This window comes from Helicoverpa armigera, chromosome 18 (assembly GCF_030705265.1).
Source record: "Helicoverpa armigera isolate CAAS_96S chromosome 18, ASM3070526v1, whole genome shotgun sequence".
Lineage (NCBI taxonomy): Eukaryota > Metazoa > Arthropoda > Insecta > Lepidoptera > Noctuidae > Helicoverpa > Helicoverpa armigera.
The window spans coordinates 1,521,451-1,547,455 of NC_087137.1; the positions used below are offsets into that span (position 1 = coordinate 1,521,451).

A 26,005-nucleotide genomic window follows, 5' to 3' on the forward strand; every position below is an offset into this window, starting at 1 on the left:
AATAGATGGCGCTATATGTCCGGAATAATTTTATTTTTTTTGTAATAAAACTATCCTATGTCCTTTCTCAAGTTTCAAACTATGTCTGTACCAAATTTCACACAAATCGGTTCAGTAGTTTAGGCGTGAAGAAAAGACAGACAGAAAGACAGACAGACAGACAGACAGACAGACAGACAGACAGACAGACAGAGTTACTTTCGCATTTATAATATTAGTTTGGATATGCAGTGAGCGATTACAATTTCTATTGTTTTGATTTAAATAACGTGTAAAATTAATTTCGGAACGATTGAAGGGATTCTGTTCGTTTCATTTCACGAAGTATTGTTTAGTAATAGTTACTTTTTCTTATTTCATCTTCCGGTTTATTGCATTGCTTTGTATCAAAATTATCTTAGAATTATTGTCTAAATATCATATAAGTTATATATTTCTGACTTTGTGTACATATTTTTTTATTCGCTTATGGAAGGGTTTATCGGATAAAACGGAACGTGTAGTTTATAAAATTGACAAAATTGTCTATGATGAAAATTCACAAAAGCATGACGGCTGCTACATATTTGTGAAGAAATTCCAAAATTAATATTAATTCGAAGAGCACTCGGTTTTGAACGTCTTTACCGTTGTCTATTTGTGATAAGTTACTTATTTCCCCGACGGCATGATGGTGGAAGGGTCAGCGTTTACGCGGAACGATGTGTTCCAAATGGCTATACGCGTTGCTTTTGTGTCCGCGGTGACTTATTTTTCAATAAAATGGCTCGTGAACCAGATAGACCCAACATCCAAGAGTCGGAAGAAGGCGGAGGAGCGAGCTCGTGAACAGTTACGCAAGTAAGTATCGATCGATTGTTTTACGTCATAACATACAATTTTTAACGCGTTTTTTAATAATTTGCTATTAGAATCCACTAAGAATGCGTATTGTGCACTTGTGAAGTTATCATGCAATTAGTCTTTGAATCTTACCATCATTTAACTTTGGTTCATGTCTAACCTAAAAATTCTAGTTTACTACTTTTTTATGTAGTGACAGAAGAAATGATAAGCAGGCTCATCATAATTAATGTAAATTATGATTTGTCTATGACATTATCACTTTTATCCCCATCACTATTTGTTATGTACACCAACTTGAAACACAAAGTTAGGGGAATTACCCAAACTTCAGTTGCAAGTTGCAACTGTGTTTGTATTCCCTTCTAACTGACTCTTTTACCAATGTAAACATAGAACCTCCTTTTTTAGGTGGTTAATGAGCAAAATCATACAGTTATTAGAAGTATTCACATGAATTTCCTTTGTGTTATTATTAGAATAACAACACCATAAAATATTGGAGATAGTCCAAATAATGTTGAAATATGAAACATTAAAAAAACATTGCTATTTTAATGTACTCTCTCTAAAAACCTAAAATGAGTATGAGATTATTCTGAAACTGGAAGACACAATTGATATCATTATTTACAAAAAATACAGGGAAACAGATTTAAATACCTAAAACTAACTATAATTTTTTGGTATAACTAAACTGTGACTGCAAAAATAATTACCTCTTTATTTATCATGTTTTTATTTGATTGTAAAGACATGAATTTTGTGTCTACAATCTAATAGCATCTACTATACTAGACTTTTAATCACTCAGTTAGAAGTGTGTGGCACTCACACAGACACAAATTTCATATTATATTGACTATAATTACCATTGCAATTCATGATTGTCTACATGTGGCTGTTTTAATTAAAACAAGGCTTTTACCGTTAATTGCAGATGCTGTGCTAACAGAATGTTGAATGTTTTTTTTTAGTAATTTAGTTTTGTGAATTCATGATATACCATAAAAATAATGATCATGACAGCATACACATACTTAAAAGCGCATGGTTTAATTTGTGTACCTATTTTACCATCAAAAATATTTATATAGTTATTTTTTTTATAGTCTGAAAAGGTAGTTCTGTAATTATTGCATTCTGAAACCTTCTGTTACTTAACAATTAATTATACAGCCTTGGCCAAAAGTATTGAGCACCCATGACATCTTTCAGTTTTATGCGGAGTATCAAATAGAAATAAAACAAAACTTTTTTTTTTATTTGTAATTTACTATTTATTAATTGAAAATTAATATTTTGTGGGTCCACCCTTTGCCTTCATTACAGCAGAAATTCTTTTTGGTAAACAGCTAACAAGATTTTTACAGTCTTCAGCAGTAATCGCGTTCCATTCTAGGCGCAGGTAGCGTTTCAATTCTTCTCTGTTGTTAATTGTGTGGCGCCTAACTTGACGCTTTAATAAACCCCATAAATGTTCTATGGGGTTCAGATCTGGCGACTGGGCAGGCCAGTCAAGAAGCTCTATGCTATTTTCCCGAAACCATGTCATAGTGCGGGCAGATTTGTGGCAAGGCGCGTTATCCTGCTGGAATTTATCAATATCCATGTTCGTGTCACCGAAAAGTTTCGTGAATGAAGGCAGCAACGCAGTTTCTAGCACATTTATGCACTTAGAAGAGTCCATGCGGCCCTCACACACAAACAATTCGCCAACTCCAGAATCGGTCATGCAACCCCAGTCCATTATACTGCCGCCGCCGTGTTTTACGGTTGGGACCACACACTCTGGCCTAAATTCTTCGCCCACCCGGCGACGCACAAGGGTCACACCAGGTGTACCAAAAATCTGCAATAAAGAGAAAAATATTGAGTTCCGGAAATTAAAAGAACTTCCTCTATGCGTTTAGAATTTAAATCATTTTATATTATTTTGTGAGGGCATTAAATTGACTAACTCACCTCAAAGTTTGATTCGTCTGACCTCACAACATTTGACCAATCTTCAGCGGTGAAAGTTCGGTGTTGTAAGGCTCATTTGTACCGAGCTTTTTGTTGCTCTCGGAGAGCCATGGCTTCTTCCTAGCTTTACAGCCTTTCAGACCAGCTTCCGGAAGCCTTCTACGAGTAGTTCGAGCAGAAATTGTTTTCTTCATTTGTTCTGAAAACTCAGCAGCAAGCTCTGAAGATGTTTTTTTCCCTATTTCTTAATGACTCTCTGAGTAACTGACGATCTTGACGGCCTATGGTGATGCGTTTGCGCCCGGTTTTCGGTCTATTTTGATGTGATCCGGTATCAGAGAATCACTGAATAGCATAATGCACTGATCCCCGCGAACATTTCACAGTTTTGGAAATCTCTACTTGTGATTTCCCTTGCTCATGCAAAAGCTGTATCTGCACTCGTTATTCTAAAGAAAGTTCGTTTCGTTTTGGCATATCGCAACTATAACACTTAAAACTTTGAAATAAAATACCAAAGGCGCACCACATCACTGGATGTTGTCACAACGAGCGATGGTAGCAAACTAAAAAATAAATTCAAAAATTGTAAAAGACACATTTCTTTGCACCCAGGTGTTTTATTGTCAGCTGCGGCATAAGTCATTGTTTTAAAATCTTTGTAGATAACCGATAAAATAATACTTCAACGATAGATTCGGGTTTCTCCCATAATTACCGTGATCTAGCGAAATTTGTAAGGTGCTCAATACTTTTGGCCAAGGCTGTAGAAGCATATTATTCAGTAGCTAAATTCCATCTTATGTAATTTCAATACACAGAAAAACATTTGCAAATTGCACTCTTATGTACAGTAGTAAGACAAACCACTGTTTTTTGAAGTTGCTTTAAATAAATTCATAATTACCATTAATTTTTCAATATTCTATCATTTATATATTTCACACATCTGCAGTTAACTCTTTACAAAATCCGGCTTCTAGTTGCATGTGTAACGTCTAAACTCTGTGTTTACAAAGAACAGCCACTGTATAGACCGTGCATGTGTTAAGGATGTCTTGCAGAGCCGGGCTGGGCAGCAAGCACTCCATCGCGCTGGACAAGTTGACGGACCATGAGATGATCATCGCCTCGCAGTTGGTCGTGCCTGATGAGATTAGTGTGAGTATTGGCTAATATTTTTTGTTTAATTGATGTTTGGAGTTTTAATGTTGCATGACGTTTCACCAATAATAGGAGTGATATGGTCTCCAAGGTAAAATTGACTGTGTACAGAACACACGGTTTGCACATACTTATTTCAGAATTACAATGTATAGCCCAAATATCAACTAACCCTAAAAAGTTATACCTTGTCACACAAGACTAGACCAGAATTGTTTGATATGGTCATGTAAAAGCTAAAAAAATACATCTACACATAATTTTGCTCAAGGTTTTCTTCATATTGAGATTTATAAATTGACATCATTTAATAATGGTTTGAAATAAATAATAAAATACATTTCATACATTACTTCAGATGTTATGATGACTAACACTATGTTCCATGATGATAAATTCCAAAATGGGTACTATAAAAAACATATTTAAGTTAAATTAAATAACATATCTAAGGTTGGAAGTTTGCATGGTATTTAATATTATTTTAATGAGTGTGAATTCATTTTGTTCCATGTGAATGAATAGCTTATTGTTCTGAGCTCTGATGACATAGATAGAGAATTACAGAATTTGTGCATTGTTAATTTAAATACAAGATTGAAGTTTTATATTCAAATAAAACTTAAATGTAATGGTAAAATATTTGTTTGTCTGCTGAGTAGCATTCTTAGTACCTCTACCAAAGGTCGTGCTTTTCAATAAATGTGCCACTAATTAATTTTCACTAACAAAATTTTGATAGGTAAAGAAATAGATAGTGCAAATGACCAACAAAAAAACAACAACCCTACTTTTACTATTTACTAAAATAGATTTATTTACACGTACTAAATTGTAGTAGATAGGAAGGTGAGACCAACAAAAAATGGCAAAATTATATGTAGAAGTTATAACGTTTAAACTGTACCTCTTTCGAGGTCAAAACTTAACAATATGTGCTTTGTCCAGCGCAATAAATCAAAATGAGAAGTGAGCGGTTATCACGCCATTTACATTAAAAAAAAAATGAGACCACAGTTTTCTGTAACTATGATTTTTTTGTCAATGGCACGCAGTTTTTTTCTATCATAAAAGTGTTGGTATTTCCGGTACTTAAATGTAATGTTATTAATTGGCTAAGATTCACAAGCGTATATTAAAGTGACTTCTTCACGCCCTGTTCCAAATTTCATTTAGGATCGGCGCAATATGTTTTCCGCTTCGGTTCCTCCCTGTCACTCATCATACTCGCTCCTTTCTTAATCATTCTTTAAATTAATATTGTTCCTAGTTTCACTTTAATTTTTTTAATTGAAGTAATCTGTACATTATTTTCATATTCATATTAGAAGTGGCTTACGCCTTATAAAACGCTGCGAGAATAAATTAGTAGTAGTAATATTTACAAGGTTACATATCCTTGAATTATTTCGATAGAATCTGCAGTAGGTCGCCACGCAGTCGCGATGCATCCCTCCCCACTGCACGCCTGCGCTACAAACCTTCCTATTTACTATCGATTCAGTTCATGAGAATTTCGTCCTACGCAATACCAGATTTATCTCGATTCCGTCCCTGGGAACTGCGCATTTAGGCTCAGAACTTCGCCGTGATCAGTCGTCAATTTCAGCAAAAAAAAAATATTAACTTTAATTTTGAAATGAAGGGATATTTTAAAAATTAATAATCAAGAATTTCGAAATATTTTCTTCTTCAAGAAATTTAAAATACACCAGCTTATGAAGATTTTGGTCCAATCAGGTGACATCGTGAAGAACTCTTATTCTCCAAACAGTAAGTTCTACCGTTTAAAAGGTTTGTCTGTTTTCAGGTGAACTGGAAGGACATAGCGGGTTTGGACCACCTCATCCAGGAGTTGCGGGAGACCGTCATCCTGCCGATACAGAAGAGGGAGCTGTTCGCTGACAGTCGGCTCACGCAGCCACCCAAAGGTGTTCTGCTGCATGGACCCCCCGGTACGTAAATCATGAAAATGTAAGGGCTATTTCTTTGTTCCAGTCGTGAACTGTCACTGCTGGACAGAGGCCTCCCCCATGGCAACTGCGCTCGATCTTCAGTTACCTGTATCCACCGCTTCCCAGTGACCTTGGCCTGATTGTCCGTCCATCTAATGGCGATTCGATGTCTATATATTTAGCCCACGCCGTTTTTTAGGTTTTCTTTCGCAAAGGGGAAAATGGGACCCTATTACTAAAACTTCGCTGTCCGTTTTTCCGTCTGACCGCGCTGATCTATCTGGTTTACTATTGCTGACTGGAGTTATTTGAGCAATTTTTGGATAGCCCATTTATCGAGGCAAGCTATAAGGCACTAAGCTATTTTCGAATGTGCACTGATGGAACCTACTCAATAAACTTAGAACACCACAACTAAAATAAGTCTTTTTCCACCAGGTTGCGGTAAAACCCTGATAGCGAAGGCCACAGCCAAGGAGGCGAACATGAGCTTCATCAACCTGGACGTGTCTCTCCTGACGGACAAGTGGTACGGAGAGACGCAGAAGCTGGCCGCTGCTGTCTTCAGTCTGGCTGTGAAGTTGCAGCCCTGCATTGTGTTTATAGGTGAGTTGGTAGAGGAAGAGCTGGTTATTGTGGAGTTATTTCAAGAAGACATAGAAAGAGTTCGAGGCTATAAAGCACCTTTCAAGTACGAGGGTGTGGGTTCGATTCCAGTTCAAGCAAGTACCAACGTATCTTTTCTAAGTTTATACCTATGTACGTTCTAAGTATGTCTTGGACACAAAAACATCTCGAGGAAACCTGGACTATAAAGTCAGAGATCGAGATCAATAACTCGCATTGAGCAAGCGTGGTGATTGAGGCTCAATCCTTATCTGTTTTAGAGGAGGCCTTTAAAATGTAAAGAGTATTTCTGCGCAGTTGCCGAGATTGGTTAAGTTGTTTTCCTGTCCTGGAAAATCATTAATTAGCGCGTCTTCTTGTGGGGAAAGGGGTTTAAATTTTACCAATATTTATTATTCACCTCGTTGTGTCCCCGCTTCTCAGACGAGATCGAGTCGTTCCTGCGCACGCGCACGCAGCACGACCACGAGGCGACCGCCATGATGAAGACGCAGTTCATGTCGCTGTGGGACGGACTCATCACTGAACCCACCTGCACTGTTATTATTATGGGTGAGTTCATTAAATAGTTTGTAGCTATTTGTTTTATTTTATAAACACATGTTTTCTGAACAAATTGAAAAAAATGTATTAGGTATAAGCACAGTTTTGTCCCTCTAGAACTTTCTATATAAAACGAAGAAAATGCATATACCAGAAGTGCGAAAAACGAGGTCGTTATGTGCGACTTGCTTCCACTAAAAACTGCCGTCTGGTCCAACTCCATACTTCATATCATGAGGGGTCACGAGAACTGCTGCTATACATGACTTTTGCGATCAAGCTGTGTGAACCTTTCTCGGACAAGACCGCCATTCTACATGAAGCCGTGCACTGCGAGTGCTATGATCTTCAATCTATTACCTGCTTGCCTCCGTTACGGTAGCACTTATAACGCAAGTTGCCTTTTGCGTATACATATCCGCCTGTGAAGAAGAGAGTTAGCAAGAATGTCTCCTTGACTCTCCCCGCTGATTCACCTAATATAACTTAATATTCTCGTTTGCAGGAGCAACAAATCGTCCCCAAGACCTAGACAAGGCGATACAGCGTCGCATGCCGGCCACGTTCCACGTGCCCATGCCCAGCGAGACGCAGCGCGAGCGCATCCTGCAGCTCATACTGCGCTCAGAGCCCGTCGCGGAGGATGTAAGTCGACTTATGTAACACATAGAAATACTAAAATACTAACCATCGTACCACAAAAACTTTTAAACATCTGTTGAACACTTGTCTAAAAAAATACTGATTATGACGCTGAAATAAGGTCCGTTCCGCAGCCACACTTTTTTTGAACAAGTGTTCAACAGATGTTTAAGTTGTTGTAGTAAGGCCTTAAAACGTTAGGTAAAGGCACCCTTTGTTCCTTCTGGAGCCTTAACATGTGTGAGAGCTGCGGGAACTCTTTCGATCTATCCCATAGACATTTAGGTGATCAAATACTACCAGCTCAACTTTTCAGACAAAAAGCCACTTACCACTTACACTTCTGAGCTCTCTGAAGAAATTTTCGAGAATTTCATCGAGAGCTACCATGGAACAGCAGTATTGCTTTTCATAATCATTACATAACTGTCGTATCGAGACTCCATCAATACACCCTTAATATCTTTTTACATTAAACACTACAAAAACATTTTTTTTACAAATATACTATATTCTTTTAACAGATTGACTACAAGAGGCTAGCGAGTTCGACGGAAGGATTCTCGGGGTCTGACCTGCACGAGTTGTGTCGTCAGGCCGCTGTGTACCGAGTACGAGATCTAGCCAGAGATGAGATGGTCAGAGAGATGAATAACGAGGTAACCATAATTTGTATTATGTATGGGGAGTATCAGTGTATCTTCCCAATGCACGGAAAACAAAATGACGAGCGGAGATGCCATGATCGAAAATCTCCTAAGAAAGTAGCGTCGCCTACCGTCCTTGGATCCCGCCCATTGTTTTATCGATAGATGTCTTAAAGAACCCGAAGGCCTTGTTTGTTCACTCGTAACTGATCGTTTTGGTCATGTTTCCCGTATGTATTTGACCTAGAGGAAGGCGCCCGACCTTTTCTTGCTCCGTATTATATTTATGTATTTTTTTTTCTCCGTGTTCTAATGTCTGTCCATTAATGATTCCCCAAATATTCTAATTTCAGACAAAACCCAAGACCGGCAAGTCAGGATCAGATTCTGACGAAGAGTACGTGGATGCTGTGCGTCCTATCACAATGGAGGATCTGCGCCTGTCACTCAGCAAGCTCAAGGAGTCCAAGATACAGTGCGGCACACTCGCGCCATCTATGCGGATAGAACTGGACTAGCGGAACTACGCGATCTATATCGATCCTTTATAGGTAGGAATTGTTGTTGTATGTATTCTAGCACGAGGTTTTAGATCAAAACTTTAGTAAATGTACTGAAAAATTTGTTTGAAGAAGGATTACAAGGTAACGGCCCCTTTGAAATGAAATAAAATAACGTACAGAAGCCAGCAGGTCAACCTATACAAATCTGTCAAATCTTCGTCTTTCTTTGAATCATTTTTCGGTATATTTTAGTATGTTTTGGACTAAGATCTCGAGTTAGAAGTTTTTGGTTCATTATTTAATGATAGCACTAAAGAACTAACGACATCGGTGTAGCAAGTACAAGAGACCTAAGATAAAAATCACATCGCGATTTATCTATGATAAAATTGGAATAGATTGCCGAAGATAGCGGTTTTTAGCGGTGAAATAAGTAGTGTTTACCTGCCTTTGCTTGGCTATTAAGGGGGGTAATTTCATTTTTTTCCCTAATTAATTTAGTGACCGCCAATTTGATCTTATGATATCTTCATTGAAACTTTTTCAAATGTTTATTTACAACTGTTTATTGTGTAGCTCATATCCGAAGGGCTTCAAAATGAAATCTTGCGCGACACTTTTATGGGTATTTTCATGTCATTTTGGTATATTTTATGAAGTTTTCACGAGCGGTTTTGCATAATAAGCCCGTTTACATTAGTGTTATGTTGTATGTACTCATGGTTAGTGCTATCACTAAATAATGTTCCCAAGCGTACTGGAAGGTTCTAGGACAGTCGAAAATACGTAGCTAGTGAAATTAATTGAAACATTAATTGATAACCGCACTGATACTTACAAAAACGCAGATTGACCATAGATGCTGCAAGATTAGATGTTGACTCGCTAATAGTTAGACAAAAATGTTGACATTTTGTTGCATTTGTTGAATAAATAAAGAAAGAGGTTTTATTGAAAGGAACATTAAAAGATGGAGCCAAAAATGAAAAAGTGAGGCTAGAAGACTCCTTTCGTTACTACAATAGTTTAACCATAGTTTTATATCAAACCAAAGTGCTTAAAATTTACTCACAAATAACACAGCTACTATTATTTTTAATACCAATGAAATAAGGTGCGCAGGAACATACACTTACCATCTTAAGCTACAGAGACGAAGAATCGATATTCGAATTCCGTCTCTATAGTAACGACAATTCGTTCTAAAATCAATTGACTCGAAGTTCGCTAGACTGTAAAATTTGTATTTAGATGAGATCTGCCTGGGTGTATGGGTCTACCTAGGCCGAATCTAGTCTTAAATAAGATTGGTAATGATTAACTAATTGGAGTGGCAGATATTACTACGTGAGACCACTAAAAGCATCTCGTATGCTATACGTATTGAAATGTGATATTTTTAAATGACTTTTTTAAAGTTAATATTGGTATTTTTCATCATTGCATGATTCCATTGTCTTTTATCTCTTTTCTATAGTATGTAATTTCATGAATATTAAGTATATTATAACATATATATTTACTATTTGCGCTTATCCTGAGTAATTTGGGATAAGGGTGAATATTGGCTATATTAAATATATTACATTATGTTTATGTATTGTATGAAGTGGTGTGTGTCGTGTGTGGTATTATTAAAAAAATCTATATCCAGCATGATATTTATTATTTCGTCTGCTATTTACGTTATGTAATGTCATCTATATTATATCAATGTCTATATTCTATTTTATCTATTTCTGTAAAAATATCACAATCTCATGACTTGCTAAATTATTCGCGAAATCTAAACGGTCTCAAAATATTAATATATAAATAAAATTGTTTCAAGTTGCTGTGAATGCCATCTATTACTATAACTTTTATTCAACACCAATCATAGGGTCGATCGATGTTACAATTTATCGTCATTTTGAGTGAGTGGCTTTTCAATTGAAAATAAACCTTAATGCTTGCACTATAAGATCTCCCCACTCCATTTAGTTTACTGAATTACTATTGTATTGAATTCCGTTACCATTGATATTGTAAATTATTTCGTTGTATATATTCGAGTGTTTATAACAGTCGATAATCAACCCTATTCGTTTAGTTTAAAGTTGGTTTTAGACCAAAACGTTTTGTATTTGTTTTAAGGACATTGGTTCCTGTACGAAGGCCTATTTATATGAAGATCTTATGTAAAAAAAATATAATAATAATAAGGTAGAAAAAATGTCCTTTTAAACAAATACAAATGGTTTGTTGTAATATAGTAGTTAGTTATAGTTTAAAACAATGTTCTGTGACTTATAATTATGGTGTTTGGGTGTGTTCGGGAAATTGGAAACTGAGTGTGAACGAAGCGTAAGACGTATGTTGTTCTGAATTTGGAACTTAACTTCTTGACCTTAAAATCGATAATCGCTCAGCAAGTTGTACACATTTGTAACTATTTAATTCTACACTATTTTCTTTTTCACTCATAATTTCTTACTTTCTGTTCTCCTGTTCACGTAAGATATAAAGTTCCAAATTAGATACAGTTTTGAGTTTGGACATTGATATTGTGAAAAGTGGGTACGAATGGGAGCAATTGTGTCGGTATTCGACGTAGTGAGTGCGAGAGAAACAGATCTATGGACATAATATTAAAACGCTTGTTATGTAGATGCACAGGGGTGCGATATGAAACACTGAATATCACTAAGTTGTTTCATACGGAAGACTTTCACCCCATAGCCTTTCGTCCTACTAAATCATAATAATAAATATTTACTCAATAAAAATATTTTTACTAGAGATGTATTCAAATTATCGATACCGCGGCAAAGACTATTATATCACGGCAAGACGGTATTAAATTGTTGATGGAAGATGGAGCGAAATGTTCTGATCACTTAATTTAGTTCTACTTGCAAAAGAAAGTGCGATATAATCGATTAGTCTTGTGTTTCTTTAACTTTCGAGTGACAGATGTCAGAGGCGGTGGAGTTGAAATAACCCGTTACGACCTCTTTGCGTAAATGACGTGCAAATCGACGCGACAACTGCACCATTGTGCGGCAAGTTGCCGCACAATGCCAATGCCGCCGGCAACCGTGACATAGTCACGCTGTACCTCATTATACTATGATATGACGACCTACAAACTATGAGAAACCAAAACGAAAATCATCTATTTTTATTATTAAAATTGGTTTAGAAAGAGATCGAGCTATCTCGCCTCCTATCTTGAATTGGGAATAAAATAATATATTTATGTCTACTTTGCCGGCGAAGAAAGACAAAATGGCAACTGGAAAGTCTTATTACTAGATATATTCTAAAATTATACTTTGTTCAATTGACAGATGGAGTTAAAATATATTTATTGATTGTTGAAAATGTAGATAAGCTTCTCGATTTAGGCGATGCTGATAGATATTATGACAAAAAGATTCATTTACGTTTTTTTATCAACTCTTAATTAAAGGACAGTTTAATATCAGAATGAAAGAGATTGATGATTTTTATCATTGAGTGTATAGAGATGTGCAATCGATCCTGTCCTAACATATCGATATATCTATTGGCATCAAAACTAAGCATGGATGTGTTAGATGTAATGTGAACGGGATGTGCCGGGTTCTACAAATAAACCAAAAAGGTTTCGCCGAAGTAAAAACAAGTATTGTCATTGTAAACCCGGCTTTGCCCAAAACTGTGTGCATTTTATTCGGCTTTTTATAATAGGTAGTTGGTAGTTATTTTTTTCTAAGTGCGTTTTGCGCAAGGTTAGGCTCGGGCTGTGTCGATAAATTGTTGATTTTTTGTACGTTGTGTTGTCGATAATAATGCTTAGTATATTGTATTGTTGGAACAGTCGTGATTTTGTAACTGATATAGTCTGTGATGAAGCTTGAAATCTTCAATAAGTCTAGGTTTAGAGAAGAATATCTCGGCTCATCAATAACTGTAAACAAGTTACAAAATAACGATTTCAAAGTTTTTTAGATTTTGCACAAAAATAAAGCAATATAAAGCTACGTTTAATGAATTAAACAGTGATGGATAGTAAGTTATTTTTGGTTATACAGAAATAAGTTTCCTTGTGTCCGTTAATAGCAGATTTTTTTGTTTTTCTTTTGATTAGTTTTGATCATACATTTTGTTTCGTATTGTATATTGTTACTACATATTTGTTAACGCGGTTTGACTGCGTGATTTATTATAAAACAATGATTTCTGACCGTTTCTGATAATCTTGTAAGACCACAAATATATCTCTATGGTTCTGACTCTTTGGGTACCATGTTAAAGTGAATGAACTTCAATTGTACGAAATGTATGAAACCAAAATGGAAGAATAATAGGGTTTATTATTTATCACTTCGCTGTATGTGTGGTAATATATCCTCTTGTCACTATTTTAAAAGTCAGACGACGTCAGAACATTTGTGGTCACTGCTTGAAAGAATGTCAGATATCACGCGGTCTTAACAATGTACTTTTTAACTTTTTTTGATGTTATTTTTGCGCTAAACAGCTTCGTTGATTTTATTGCCAAGGAAGACTTAGTTACTTGAAAATATATTTATTGTGTAAATAAAAGCAATAAATTAAATGGAAAAGTTTGTTTTATTTCAACATTTTTACAATAATTACCTCTCTTACTCTCTTGTTGTAAAGAAGATATTTGGTCATAAAAAAATTTTGCTTAATTTATACGACAAACAGTCTGTCAATATTTTTCTTAGCGCACTGCACCTATTTCTAAATACATACAAATACTATATTTCTAAAAAATATTTGAGTATTCTTTGGATGTGGTGATGCCTTGTGGTCATCATCGATAATACATCTGAAAAACAAAAATAAAAAAGGTTATGAATTATTTTAGAAGATTCTGGTGTGAGAGCCGGACGCTGGAAGACTTATAGACGGTACGTAGTTATTCTAATGGACTATCAAATATTTTTTGAGGCCAACTATGATAACCAATGATTAGGTATACTACCAGCACTAAGTAGCTGTTTCTTGCAAAAACTTCATTCTGTACCTACCTGGATTATTGCGATCTAGAATCAGCGTGATGGATACACGCTCGAAGGTTTAGTGCCTAAGTAATATGATGTGACAAATCTATGTCGAATAGTGCAGGGTTATTTTGGGAGTGCCACAGGGCACCATACTTGGCCCATTTCATATACAAATAGTTACCTTTATTGGTCTTCGTTTCTTCGGCTTTTTGTTATTGATTTTCTTTCGCTTGTGTCTGTTCATGTATTTCTTGCGATATGGGTCGCGGTAAGAAGGACGGACGTCTTGTATCTCGTTTGTCAAGATTAGCAGTCTCAGGAGATCTAGAAAAAGTTTAATCTTTTAGAGAGCTATCTGGCAAAACAATAGCCAGTGTCAATTCTAGGTATGTTTATTTATCTTGGGGAGTGTTAGCAGTTAGAAGTAGGGTATCTGTGTTAATGTTTTACTACAGAATTCTTAAGTAAGGGGTTTACATTAATAATAGCCACCAGAGTTGGTAAAGAGTTATTGATAATAGGTACGACAACTCTTTAAGGTGTCATCGGACAGGCGATGCACACATGTATACCTAAATATTTTTATGTAGTTTTTCCCCTTTTATTTAAATTTTGAAGTTTTACTTGTTTTAGTCATGCCAGGATTATTGGAAATAATCGGCGATCGATGTGTTTTTAAGGATTGACGAAAAAGTAATACTTTGTGGTATTGTGTTAATTTTGCATACAAGACAGGTCTTTTGTAGCAGATATGTAAGTAATGTTTGTACTTGCTTCTTTGAATATGAGAACATGTAATTTTTGTTAAAAACTGTCATAAGTATTTCACTAAGGGTTTTAAGGAAGAAAATCGAAGAAAAGAAGTGGTAGCACTACCCATACATAGACAGTATTTATTTATACGAAGGTGGGTAACACAATGGTAACACAAGGTAGGTACTGATCAATCAATGAATTGAAAACAATATCAAATTTCAAATGCTATATTTTATTGATAACAGATGTTTTTTTAGATGTCAACATTATTTTCTTCATTTTGGAAATAATTTACCTATGACTCAATTAAATAAAGGAAAGGTTATGTACAAAAGGATTGTTTATTTATTTACAAACATAAATAGTTTATCGCTAGAAGTTGTTAGTGTTGAGGTTAATCTTTATGGCATCGTATTGTTAGTATTTTTGGCACAAATGTTGTTAGAGATCTCACCGAAAACCTTTCTAGAAATGCTTTTTTTTCAAAAGTAGCATTTACAGAAAAGTTTTATCTTACTTCCTAAATAACTTTTCCTCACCTCCTGTCAGCTCAAGTCCTGGGCTTTCAACTGGAGTATAAACCTCTTTAGGAGCCTCTGTATTGTAGGAAGCATCTCCTTCGATGGCTATGTCTGAGCAAGAAAAGAAGTTCTCTTGGTTGCCACATCCAAGACCTTGTGTGCCGTTCTCGCAAACTCCCCAATTGTTACCAGCTGTATACTTCCATTGCAGGACACAGTGTTCACAGACAATGTTGGAAGGTATACGGTAGTTAACTTCGTAGGTCCCACTGCCCTCTTTGGGGTAGTACTTAGTGCCCCCGTCTTCTAACTCTAAGAGGATTTGGTCGAAGCACTCTTGGGTGTTGTCGTAGGGGTCGAGGCATATCCTGAACTCCCAGAAGCCCATGTGGTAGGCGCTGATGTAGACGTTGGTGGTGATGACGTCACCGGGGGCGTAGGTGGCGACTATGTACCCCTTGCCATATGTCCCGCCGAGCTCGTGAGCGCGGGGTTGAGGGCTGTCGTAGGGATCACCGCACACACCGCATCTGGAAAACATGGGAAAGATGTAACTTTCTGTTTATGCTGTGATGTTTTTGGACATTCTTCGTTAATGGAATGGAAACAATACGTTTGACACAATGTTGTTTGTTTAAATTGGACACTGAAACTGGAACGAGCCTTTTAAAACTATTATAAGTTTTATTTCTTACCGACAAATTCCGATTTATTACTGCCCGCACGTAACCGCCCATTAAATTATTTTCCTGCTCAATTATTTATACGATGATCCATTTTATTATTTTTTATTAGTTACACAACTTAGTTTTAACTAGTATTTAACATGCCATTTACAATTTTTACCTTACCAAAACTGCTATTTATAACCGTCTCTATAAATTAGTGTCGTTTTATAATGATTGCTTCAATATAAAATCCGTCACGATTTTCAACACGTTATTGAAACTATTGATGTGTTTAATATATCGTGATATGTATTTTAATGTCTTAAATTGAGGGATCTAGTGACATTGTAATACCCTGAATTCTACTATTTATAGATTGTTGCTTTTATAGTATCCTGTCCGAAATCGCTTTGTGGGCTTTATAAACTTTCACAAAGCAGCCCGGATACACATCGGAGAGCACCTAAATATCAATCCTGCGCCTATCTTCGGTCGTGTCGAACTACCGTCTTTTCGGGCTATGAGAGTGGAGGAATAGTGAGTGCACCTGTGCCTCCGCAAATTCTTGTGCACTATGTGTCCTGCGCAGTTGGCTAATCTCCTTACATGAGAACAGCCGCCGAAGCAGAAAATAGGCAAGGATCATCAGTATCCTGTGCTACTTTAATACATTTCCACTTACTTTCCCCCATTAACGGACCACTGATGATAGAATCCGCCGCAGTTGAGTCCATCATCATCGTAGTTAGCGGGTGAGTTGTACCCGAACCTCCAGATGGAGCCTCTGTTGGGTGGGTCCATGAGCCGGCCGTGGCCATGCGCGAGCGCCACCAGGCATGACAACGTGATCAATGCCTTCCACATCTGAGGAGGTTTGGGTCATTAGAAAAATTATCGGAAAAATATAGATTCCGCAATCCGTGGGTTGATTTTTGAAGCAGTATCATTTTTGCGTAGATGTTTTCATTGTTTGATATAATTTGAAGGGAAAAAGTTTTGTTGAAAAATTATGAATTCTGGATAAGTATTTTGGAATTCGTAAAGACTAAACCTACAGTCTCCTTTGTACAACATACAAAAACAATTAGGTATATTAAAGATAAGCAATACTAAGTAGGTCTAAATTATTTTCTTAGATGAGAATAAATTTGTGATTTAATATTTATTTGTTTCGTCTAATAAAAAAGACGTGTAGTACCTATTCAGGGAATCCAAACAATTACCGATAAAATCACACAACTCACAATGATGGTTTCAGAATTAATTCTCTTTTGTAAAGCAGCTGAAAGCCCTTCAGTGTTATCGACGAAATAGACATAATTTTGTAGATAAGGCAGGATAATGATTCAATATAACACAAGTGGTTGAAGATACCATGAAAATGAGGCTATGGCGTGGTTTATTTGTTTTTAAAGTATTAATGGAACAAATGATATTTTATTATGTCTTACTTTTTGTATTAAATTGGTTCTGATTATTTTAAGGATTTGTTTACAAACAAAAAAAATACGTTGCTGGAATTCGATTTCCAAAATAATCGTCAGCCTTACTAAAAAAATGCAAAAAATAATTCTACTTACATTTACGATAGAATTTTAAAAAGCTTTCAGTAAACAAATCGAAAGAGTCGATACGAAATTACGAACTGAGTAAAATCCTCCCTTACTTCAATATATACGATGAAACTAAGTCATCACCGGAAAATCTTATCACCTACAATCAGATAGGAAGTTTCGAGTGCACATAGTTAACTATTAATCATAAAAATACAATAAATCGACGGCACTTTGAAGTTCAATCAGAGCTGTAAAGATTAACAAACGGTATTTCTAATGTTTTTTTTTTGCAAATAACCTTTACTGATTTTTTATTTGATTTCATGGTCATCTTTCAAACATCCTTTTTCATGACGGCATAACTGAAACTTGAAATGTCTCATGTGTTTGCCTTTTGTAACGCCGCCGGGGTTTGCCTATGAATATTATTTACTCTGTGAACTGCTTTATTTCAAACTACATCTATATGAACTCTCATTTTTTCAAATCATACTCAGGTGATAGTAATGATGATGCAGGGCGCTACATGAGCTGGTGATGTATTTGACTTGAATAAAAGTAAGTAAGAAGATCAAAACAGAAACTCTCGCGAGCGAAGAAAGAGAAAAACAAAGATTTGGTACAACAACTCGAGAACCTCTTTCTTTTTGGGAAGTCTAATTAATATTGAAACTTGCTGCAACAAGGGATAATATGTTCTGTATGTATGATGTATGTTAATTTTATTATTCATCTTTACATTTCGTACCTAGTTGAGTACTTAGGATTTTACAGTTTCAATTTTTTTAGGCACTTACAAAGACAAGAGCTGACCACTGTATTTAACTTTCTGATATAACTGGAGCGGGAGAATTTCAATAAAAAAAATCGGGGAAAAATCAAGCCAATATAGTCTGAAAATAATAATATTTGGATTACCTATGTATGAATGAATCACATATAATATGTCGTCAAACTTTAATAAAACTTTATATTGCATTTATTGTGTAAGTTGTAAAATTATAAACAAATTCGTTACGTTATATTTAGTTTTTAACTGCTTTTTCCAGTAATTTCTAATCTTTATGAACCTGATGCCTTTTATGCATATTGTAACATTCTCATGCATCATGTCATGCCAAACTAGGTATTATTTTATACAAGTTGTTTGTTTGATTGTCTGTCACTCTCTCAAAAACAATTAGGTACACGGCTCTTGATGAAGCTTGGCTTTGCTTACTTATAGCTAATATAATATCAGAACATCAGATAGGTTGTAAGAGAGGACGACCAGAGAAACGATGGATGGCTCTCTGAACGACGATGTAGCTGCGAAGAGTGTAGGTACTAGTGAGATGTCGTCAGATAAGAAGGTATGGAAGCAGCCCCGGATCTTCAATTTTTATTAGGCGGGGCAAAATCTGAAAAATGCCGCCCCGCCTACCTACTTATGTTTATTTTCACCTTTATCATCCATATAATATTAGCTATGAATATGTAGGCAGGCAGGGCCGTCTCTAGCTCATGTAGCGCCTGGGTGCAATCATCACCCAAGCGCCACCTATGTATTGAAGTACTTACAATAGTTACAAGGAATATAAATAAGAACGTTCGAATGAAGTGCACTTTTTTGGTAAGTTTAAGTTATGAAAGTCGAGACAGACCAAGGCAATTGTAAAAAGTAGCGCGAGCCAAGCGAGCGCACAAATTTTTCAATTTTGGGACACAAAAGTGAAAATGTTTTAAAAAGCGCTGTAAGCTGTAAAGTAACAAGCAGTCGAAAGCGCAAACTTTTTTGTTTTTGAGGACTCCATAAAAAAATGTTTCCTTCATTTAACTTATAAAAGGTAAGACAGCGTGGACTTATGAAGTTATTCAGGCAATGCATGTATAATATAAAGGTCGCCGGAGGACGCTGGATGCAGGTCACCTCCAACAGGTATCTGTGGAGATCTAATGGGGAGGCCTATATTCAGCAGTGATGATGATGATGATGTATAATACTTCGCGAGCGAAGCGAGCGCGAAATTTTTTGAGCTTACGACACAAAATTATCTGACCAAGTACATTGTAAAGCGAACTTTTTTAAATTATTTGTATGAAGACTCACAAATTAAACTGGGAAAACGTGATCCGTGAATCAGAAAAACAGTACAAACATTGTCATTTAACCGCGAGCGTAGCGAGCGAGAATTTTTTCACTTCGTTGGAGGATGTTAAAAGTAAAAAATAATGAAAATGATCAATCAAACAAAGGGAAGGCGCATTTTTTAGGATCTTTGCCTGTTAGTATCGTGATACAATATGGAACTTCCTTATCAAACGGGTGTAATTTCATCGAAATTCGTGGTGGTGGGCCGTCCCGCGGCGCCCCAGAGACCGAGGCGCCTAGGTTATTCGCACACCTTGCACCATAGGTTAAGGTGGCGCTGTAGGTAACTATTACAGTAATCTGTAATTTAGGATTTAAAATAAAAATAAATATGCGATATTCCTGGCTCATAGATGATCGCAAATAATTTTTAATCAATTTTAGTTTGCTAAAACTTCGCCTCGTGAATAATAAACGTTCGTGCAGTCATGCAGCTTGTGTTACTCCGCGCTCAGGGTATCGGTCAAGTTGGCCATGAAATTGTTGTACTTGTGCTATTTTTATTTACGTATAGAGTGGTTAAAATTGAATAAATGATGAGTTATCCATTGGTCTGTGAATTTGGCAGCCGCCTGATTTTGCCGCCCCCTGAATTTGCCGCCCGGGGCACAGGCCCCGGCTTGCCCCCCCCTAGATCCGGGGCTGTATGGAAGAAGAAGACATGCTGCACCGACCACAATAACAGGTTATGATAGGGGCAGGCGAAATAAAAATGAAACTTTTATTGTTTTTCAAAATAGAAAACTTCAATGACTCGTGACGTACTTATTTTGTTAGATAAGTATCTATCAGTAATCTACGCACTATTTTCGCAGATTGCCACGATAATTTCTAACGAGGAAGCCCTAAAAATACCCAATTGTGGGCGTAATAAATATTATCTCCAAAATGTTTTTTTCTATGGAAATTCTAGATATCTTTATGTTGCGTATATTTCGTCATTGATTAGTCACATATCTACTTAGGCATCAGTTCTGTTCTTCTTTAGGACAGAAAAACAGTACCTACCAACTAATTTAATTTAATTTATTGATCCTTGATCGTTGAAAAATCACAAGACAGTGCTGAATGTGCTCGATATTACACATAGGGGATATAATATCTTCTATTTAGTAAGCCCAGTGTAGGTTCATAAGACTACTAGACGATAATAAAAACTATCTTTTACTAGCTTTTGCCCGCGGCTTCGCTCCCGTCAACTGACTTCTCTACTTTACCCTATTTTTTTCATAAGAACCTTCTCCTGACAATAACAAACACAACAAAAAAAGAATTAGCCAAATTGGTCCAGGCGTTGTTGAGTTATGTGCTTACCAACACATTTTGCGATTCATTTTTATATTATAGATGAGTGGAAACTTGATCTTGACTTAAATAGAAACAGAACATAGATGAAAGCAATTTTTTAAGTAACTGGAGATTTCCGCAGAGAAAACCCTGGAAATCAGCTAATCCTAAGTGCATAGAGAATCTTATTAGTAAGTAATTCTTGTGATAGACACCTTTTATTCGTAAGAAATTGCTTTCGCTTTCTTTTTTTTTACCCAGCTCTGAATTCTATTAGTAGGTAATATTTAAAGCATTGTACCTAACCTTTTTAGTAGTATTTCGTAACACAGTTACTGGCCATTCATGATCAAAGTAACTGTAGAAAGCCATTTAAGTTTTCTTTTTTTCAGTAAATATTTCTTTTGTGCCAGCCCACAAAAAGAAGTGTTATGTTTTTATCACCTGTCTACTTTCATTGATAGAATACAGCTTTTATAAGCAGATAACTTTCATAATTTTTAACCTAATTGAATCACATTTTTCAATCACAGTGTCATAGATTACCTACTTAATAATTACTTCGACAGTGTGGCTAGTAAAAATTGGAAATTACACCTGTAATTTAACCATGATAAAAGCTTAAAAAATATGAATTTCTCTATACGAATCGTTTTTTTTAACTGTTCCAAGATAGGTACCTACATGGCTAACCAAAGCTAAAAAAGTACCTCAAAATAGAGAATAGAGCATTTATCTATCTATCAATTATATCTAATATTAGATATCTATTTCAGCCGCGTAGCGAATATATTCATATCATCATGATGATTAGCTTCATAGCTTGTAAACACGACAATGAATTCTTATCCGATTTAGATACACATCTAATCGGTTAACAACACTTGTGATAGTGACTACATCGGTTGACTGATTATATTGATGTCTGATAACTTGCATATACTTGTGTACGTCATTAGCTGACAATAAACTGCCTTCATTGCGAAATTGAAAGAATTTATGATAGGTGTTTGTCATAAGCGAACGGTTCCTTGTTCTAACAAACACGGGTAAGAACCTATTGACTGTTTTAGGATTAAAGAGATAAAATTATATCTATTGTTTAACTAATTGGTATTGCGGATTAGATATTTAATTTTTAATGAAAATCGATCAGTAAAAAAACAGCGTTCAGCTATTCGAAACAGGCTGAAAAACACCACTTCTCAAATGTCAATGTGATTCTGATAACACTGCCCCAAAAACGATTCACGCCCTTCAATAACCATTGCTAATATTAAAAACTAGCTTCCGCCCGCGGCTTCGCCCGCGCAGAGTTCGATTATATCGCGTTTCACAGAGAATTCTTCAAAAGTCCGGGATAAAAACTATCCTATGTTCTGTCTCAAGGTCTATCTCTGTACCAAATTTTATTTAAATCAGTTCAGTGGTTAAGCTGTGAAAGCGTAACAGACAGACAGACAGAGTTACTTTCGCATTTATAGGTAATATTAGTAGGGATGCAAAAGAAATTTTAAGCAGCACATAGTGATAGATTACAAATGACAAAGTATCGACAACTATCGATCGTTAAGGTCAGGAAGTATTGAATTTATTGCTCTAAGTCAAATCACACTTTCCACCTAATAAATCTATTTTACAATCTTTGCGGAAGATTAGTAGTCACATTAGTAGTTTTTCAGTATCATTTGAGTGACTAGTGTCCTGCATTATTCATTGGTAAATTTTATAGATACCTAGTATGTACTTACGTGTGTTTACTGGCTTTCCTTTACGTGTATGAGTCATGGGAGAAATAAATCGTCCTTACTCAATATTGGAAGTAACTAAGTATGTGAGTTTAAAATAAAAAAACATCTGATGGATCCGTTTTAAAGGTCTGTTACACAGATAGTCAAGAGCCGAAGATAGAAAGGACATAAGTATGCTATTTTTTATCTGGTTTGGGAAGTTTTCTCGGAACGCTAGTGGAAATGCGTGAAATAGCCAAGTAGTTTATTATAGTTATCGAGCTTTGTTTGGATCAGGTTTATCGTTTGCGAGTTGAGAGTCAAAATATTTTAATTTATCATAAAAAAATAAAATACATGAAAAAAAAACATAGATTATGGAAAGCATAATATAGGATTAGTTTAATTTAAGTTTAGAAGCGCAATTATCGCCTCTACAATTATTTTGGCTATGAGAAAAGATTACCTACTCAAATAAATTAGGAAATAATAATAGAACGTTGTGCCTAGGTATACATTTAATAAATACTTGTAGGTACTTACGTTCGTAAATAATTTTTAGCTAATACAAAATCATTTTTAAAACAACGATCACAATTCACTGTTAAAAAATCACTTATTATTTTAATTTTATTATTTTAAAAATCATTATTTAAATTAGAAAAAAACAGAAACACTTTTGCACGATTTCATAAGAAAAATAAATAAACCATAAACAACGAATCTCCGAAAAAAATGTTAACCGCGGGAAATCAGAAAATAAATTATTTAATACAAATAACTTGCACTAATGGCCGCACTCGGCGTGGGCTGCGTTAAACTGAAGGAAAATGCCGACAATTTTTAACGCTCTTTCGAATCAAATAGATTTGCTTTTACTTTCTCCTAAAATGGCTGTAACCGTAGGACGACATCGCGTTATAAATTGACAATAATTTATGGAAACTGTCAATTGTGGCGGGAAATGAACATATTATTAAAATAAGTGTGTTATCTGTGGTCAATATTCTTGAGGTCATCGTCCTGACGAGTCCTGGTGAGTCAGTTTTTCAAACCGCAAATATTGAATTTTCTTTGTGCGAATATTATATTGTTAGTCATTTATGCTGATAAAGGAGTTAAAATAATTTATTTTAAATGAAAAATGCTTTTGATAGACACTGCAAAAATACCTAGTAGGTATATATTGTAAGTATGTGATAATTACCTGCTAAGTACCTATATGCACAATAGGGTAGTGTCCAGGGTCGAAATAATGAAATAATATTTAGTCCGCTTTTTAGATAATCAAAAAATATTGGATACGTATTTTTTCTTTTTTTAATTAAACATAAAATGACAAAGATAATACACTTCAAAAATTAGGAATGGGGGCCTTTTACGTCACAGTGTCCTGAAAATTGTAGCAACTTGTGACGTCACACTCAACTTTAACACGCTATATCTTAACAAGTTCTGATCCAATTTAAAAAACCGGCCAAGTGCGAGTCGGACTCGTGCACGAAGGGTTCCGTAAATTACAGTTAAATCAACCTATCTCAAAAACTATAAGAGATACTTTGATCAAACCAAAAATCGTTGAAAGAGTTAATTAGCATGCATCACCTCTATTTTTTTTAGAATTTTATACCCCGTAGTTATAAAAATAGAGGGGGGGGGACATACTTTTTACGACTTTGAGAGCTGATATCTCAAAAACCGTTCACTTTAAGAAAAATGTTTTTTAGAAAACTTTATATCATTTTAAAAGACCTTTCCATTGATACCCCACACGGGTATGTACATCGAAAAAAAAAATTTCATCCCTCAGTTACATGTATGGGGGGCCCCACCCCCAATTCTTTTTTTTACTATTTAGTGTCATATTTTTGTAGCGGTTCATACAACACATATTCCCATCAAATTTCATCACTGTAGTACTTATAGTTTCCGAGTAAATCGGCTGTGACAGACGGACAGACGGACAGACGGACATGACGAAACTATAAGGGTTCCGTTTTTGCCATTTTGGCTACGGAACCCTAAAAAGAAAAAATACGTATCGCTTAATTTTGGACAATCTACAAGACGGACTAATTATTATTTTTTAGGAAACTAGCCTATTAAGGCTGATCTTCTAAATTCAGTATTGTTTTACTTACGAGTGTAGTAAATAAATAAATTTTACAATAATATAAAGCCATGTCATGGAAGTACCTAGTACCTCTAATGAAAACCGCATGAAAATGTGTGTTGTGTAGTTTTTGAGTTTGATAAGAAGAGTCAGACGGACCGGACGGACGCGACAGAGGAGAACTTCTTTTTCTATTCTTAATATGTAATGATTTATACATAATAGTAATAATATTTATAACTAATTGGGACTAAAAGTAATATATGGATGAACAAATCCAAGTAGGTGCCTAATGCTGAGTTCTTATTTGATTTAGCAACTAGTTTCATCAATGTAATGCACGATTCGTTTCACTCGTCTTATGGCCGATTCAGATTAGACTGTACAAGTAACAACCATAGCGGCATCTGATCTATGAAGAAATTAGGTTGTGTCAACACCATTGATTAGCCATAGAGTTACATTATTTTATCATTAGTATAACCGTCACCATAGAAGTTAATTCACCTAGTTGTAAAACCTGGTCTTAAAAGGTACCGGATTTAATTCTAGGTTTAGAACATCAACTTTGTTCGAGATGCTGGTTTATACCTAGAACTAGAGCCGTTACTTACTTTTTTAGGACCAAACTACTCTACTATATACTACTATATCTTAATGTAAAACACTGGTACTTAGTTGCACCCGGTTTGACGGGAAGACGACCCCAACATGGTTGGGAAAAAGTTAGGCTGATGATGATGGTTTCGACTTAACGCAGTCTAAAATTTCAAATACTGCAATTCATGTTAAAAAAATCCTAGTAAGTTTGCATTACCTTAATGCAGTAAAAGCAGATTACAAGTTATTGAACTTTCAGATAAATTGACAATGAAAAAGAAAACTTTGAAAAAGTGGGTCACTTGATTGTAACCAGACATGTAATGCAACGTATTTAAATAATTGCTTTACCGATAAGATTAAGCAAAGCCGCAATTATTCTCAGTTGTCTGAAATAGTGCCTGAAGAATTATTGAAACGGGAACATAACAGTGGCTTGCCAATATATTTTTTTTTTAGACCATTTCCTACATAAAAAGAGATTCAACTGTTCTTGTACACTATTCACAGTTTTAGTGACCGCCTTTATACTGACCCGAATATATTGCTCTCAAGTGTACTTATGTAAAGTAGGTAGTGTAAATAACTATCTATGGTAAGTACATAATCGCGTCCGCGTAAAATCCGTGATAAAATCATTTATATTCCGCTTAGGTCGCTAGAAAACAGTTACTATCTCCAAAATAAGGTAGCAGTAACAATTACTGACTATTTTAATTCTGGAGAGACAACTTTAGTTTGCAAAAACAATAGG

The 26,005-nt window shown here is 35.5% G+C and overlaps 3 protein-coding genes across 4 annotated transcripts in view; 1 reads left to right on the forward strand and 2 right to left on the reverse strand.

Moving 5' to 3' along the window:
- LOC110373175 (myeloid leukemia factor) overlaps positions 1 to 26,005 on the reverse strand; it is a 238,890-nt gene that overhangs the window by 135,894 nt on the left and 76,991 nt on the right. The window lies entirely within an intron of this gene.
- LOC110373228 (outer mitochondrial transmembrane helix translocase) lies at positions 504 to 13,481 on the forward strand. Of its 2 annotated transcripts, none has more exons than XM_021330426.3 (8): positions 504 to 840; positions 3,861 to 3,969; positions 5,783 to 5,927; positions 6,366 to 6,533; positions 6,978 to 7,106; positions 7,603 to 7,742; positions 8,264 to 8,398; positions 8,740 to 13,481. In XM_021330426.3, the coding sequence occupies exons 1-8, from the start codon at positions 668 to 670 to the stop codon at positions 8,902 to 8,904; spliced, it is 1,164 nt and encodes a 387-aa protein (XP_021186101.3). In that variant the 5' UTR covers positions 504 to 667; the 3' UTR covers positions 8,905 to 13,481. The 2 variants fall into 2 exon arrangements, with proteins under 2 accessions (XP_021186101.3, XP_021186102.3); XM_021330427.3 differs by having other exon boundaries at positions 3,873 to 3,969.
- On the reverse strand, positions 14,857 to 17,568 carry LOC110373229 (uncharacterized). The gene is made up of 3 exons (XM_021330432.3): positions 17,415 to 17,568; positions 16,517 to 16,698; positions 14,857 to 15,696 (listed from the first exon to the last, which is right to left on the reverse strand). Exons 2-3 carry the CDS (start codon positions 16,696 to 16,698, stop codon positions 15,159 to 15,161), a joined length of 720 nt encoding a protein of 239 aa, XP_021186107.3. The 5' UTR covers positions 17,415 to 17,568; the 3' UTR covers positions 14,857 to 15,158.

Bases quoted from the DNA above. Each gene is read 5' to 3' on its own strand.
- LOC110373228 (XM_021330426.3), top strand. From the start codon at position 668: ATGATGGTGGAAGGGTCAGCGTTTACGCGGAACGATGTGTTCCAAATG. The intron at 841-3,860 runs GTAAGTATCGAT...GCATGTGTTAAG, and splicing joins GCTCGTGAACAGTTACGCAA to GATGTCTTGCAGAGCCGGGC. The intron at 3,970-5,782 runs GTGAGTATTGGC...GTCTGTTTTCAG, and splicing joins TCGTGCCTGATGAGATTAGT to GTGAACTGGAAGGACATAGC.
- LOC110373229 (XM_021330432.3), bottom strand. From the start codon at position 16,698: ATGTGGAAGGCATTGATCACGTTGTCATGCCTGGTGGCGCTCGCGCAT. The intron at 15,697-16,516 runs GTAAGTGGAAAT...CATGTTTTCCAG, and splicing joins TGGTCCGTTAATGGGGGAAA to ATGCGGTGTGTGCGGTGATC.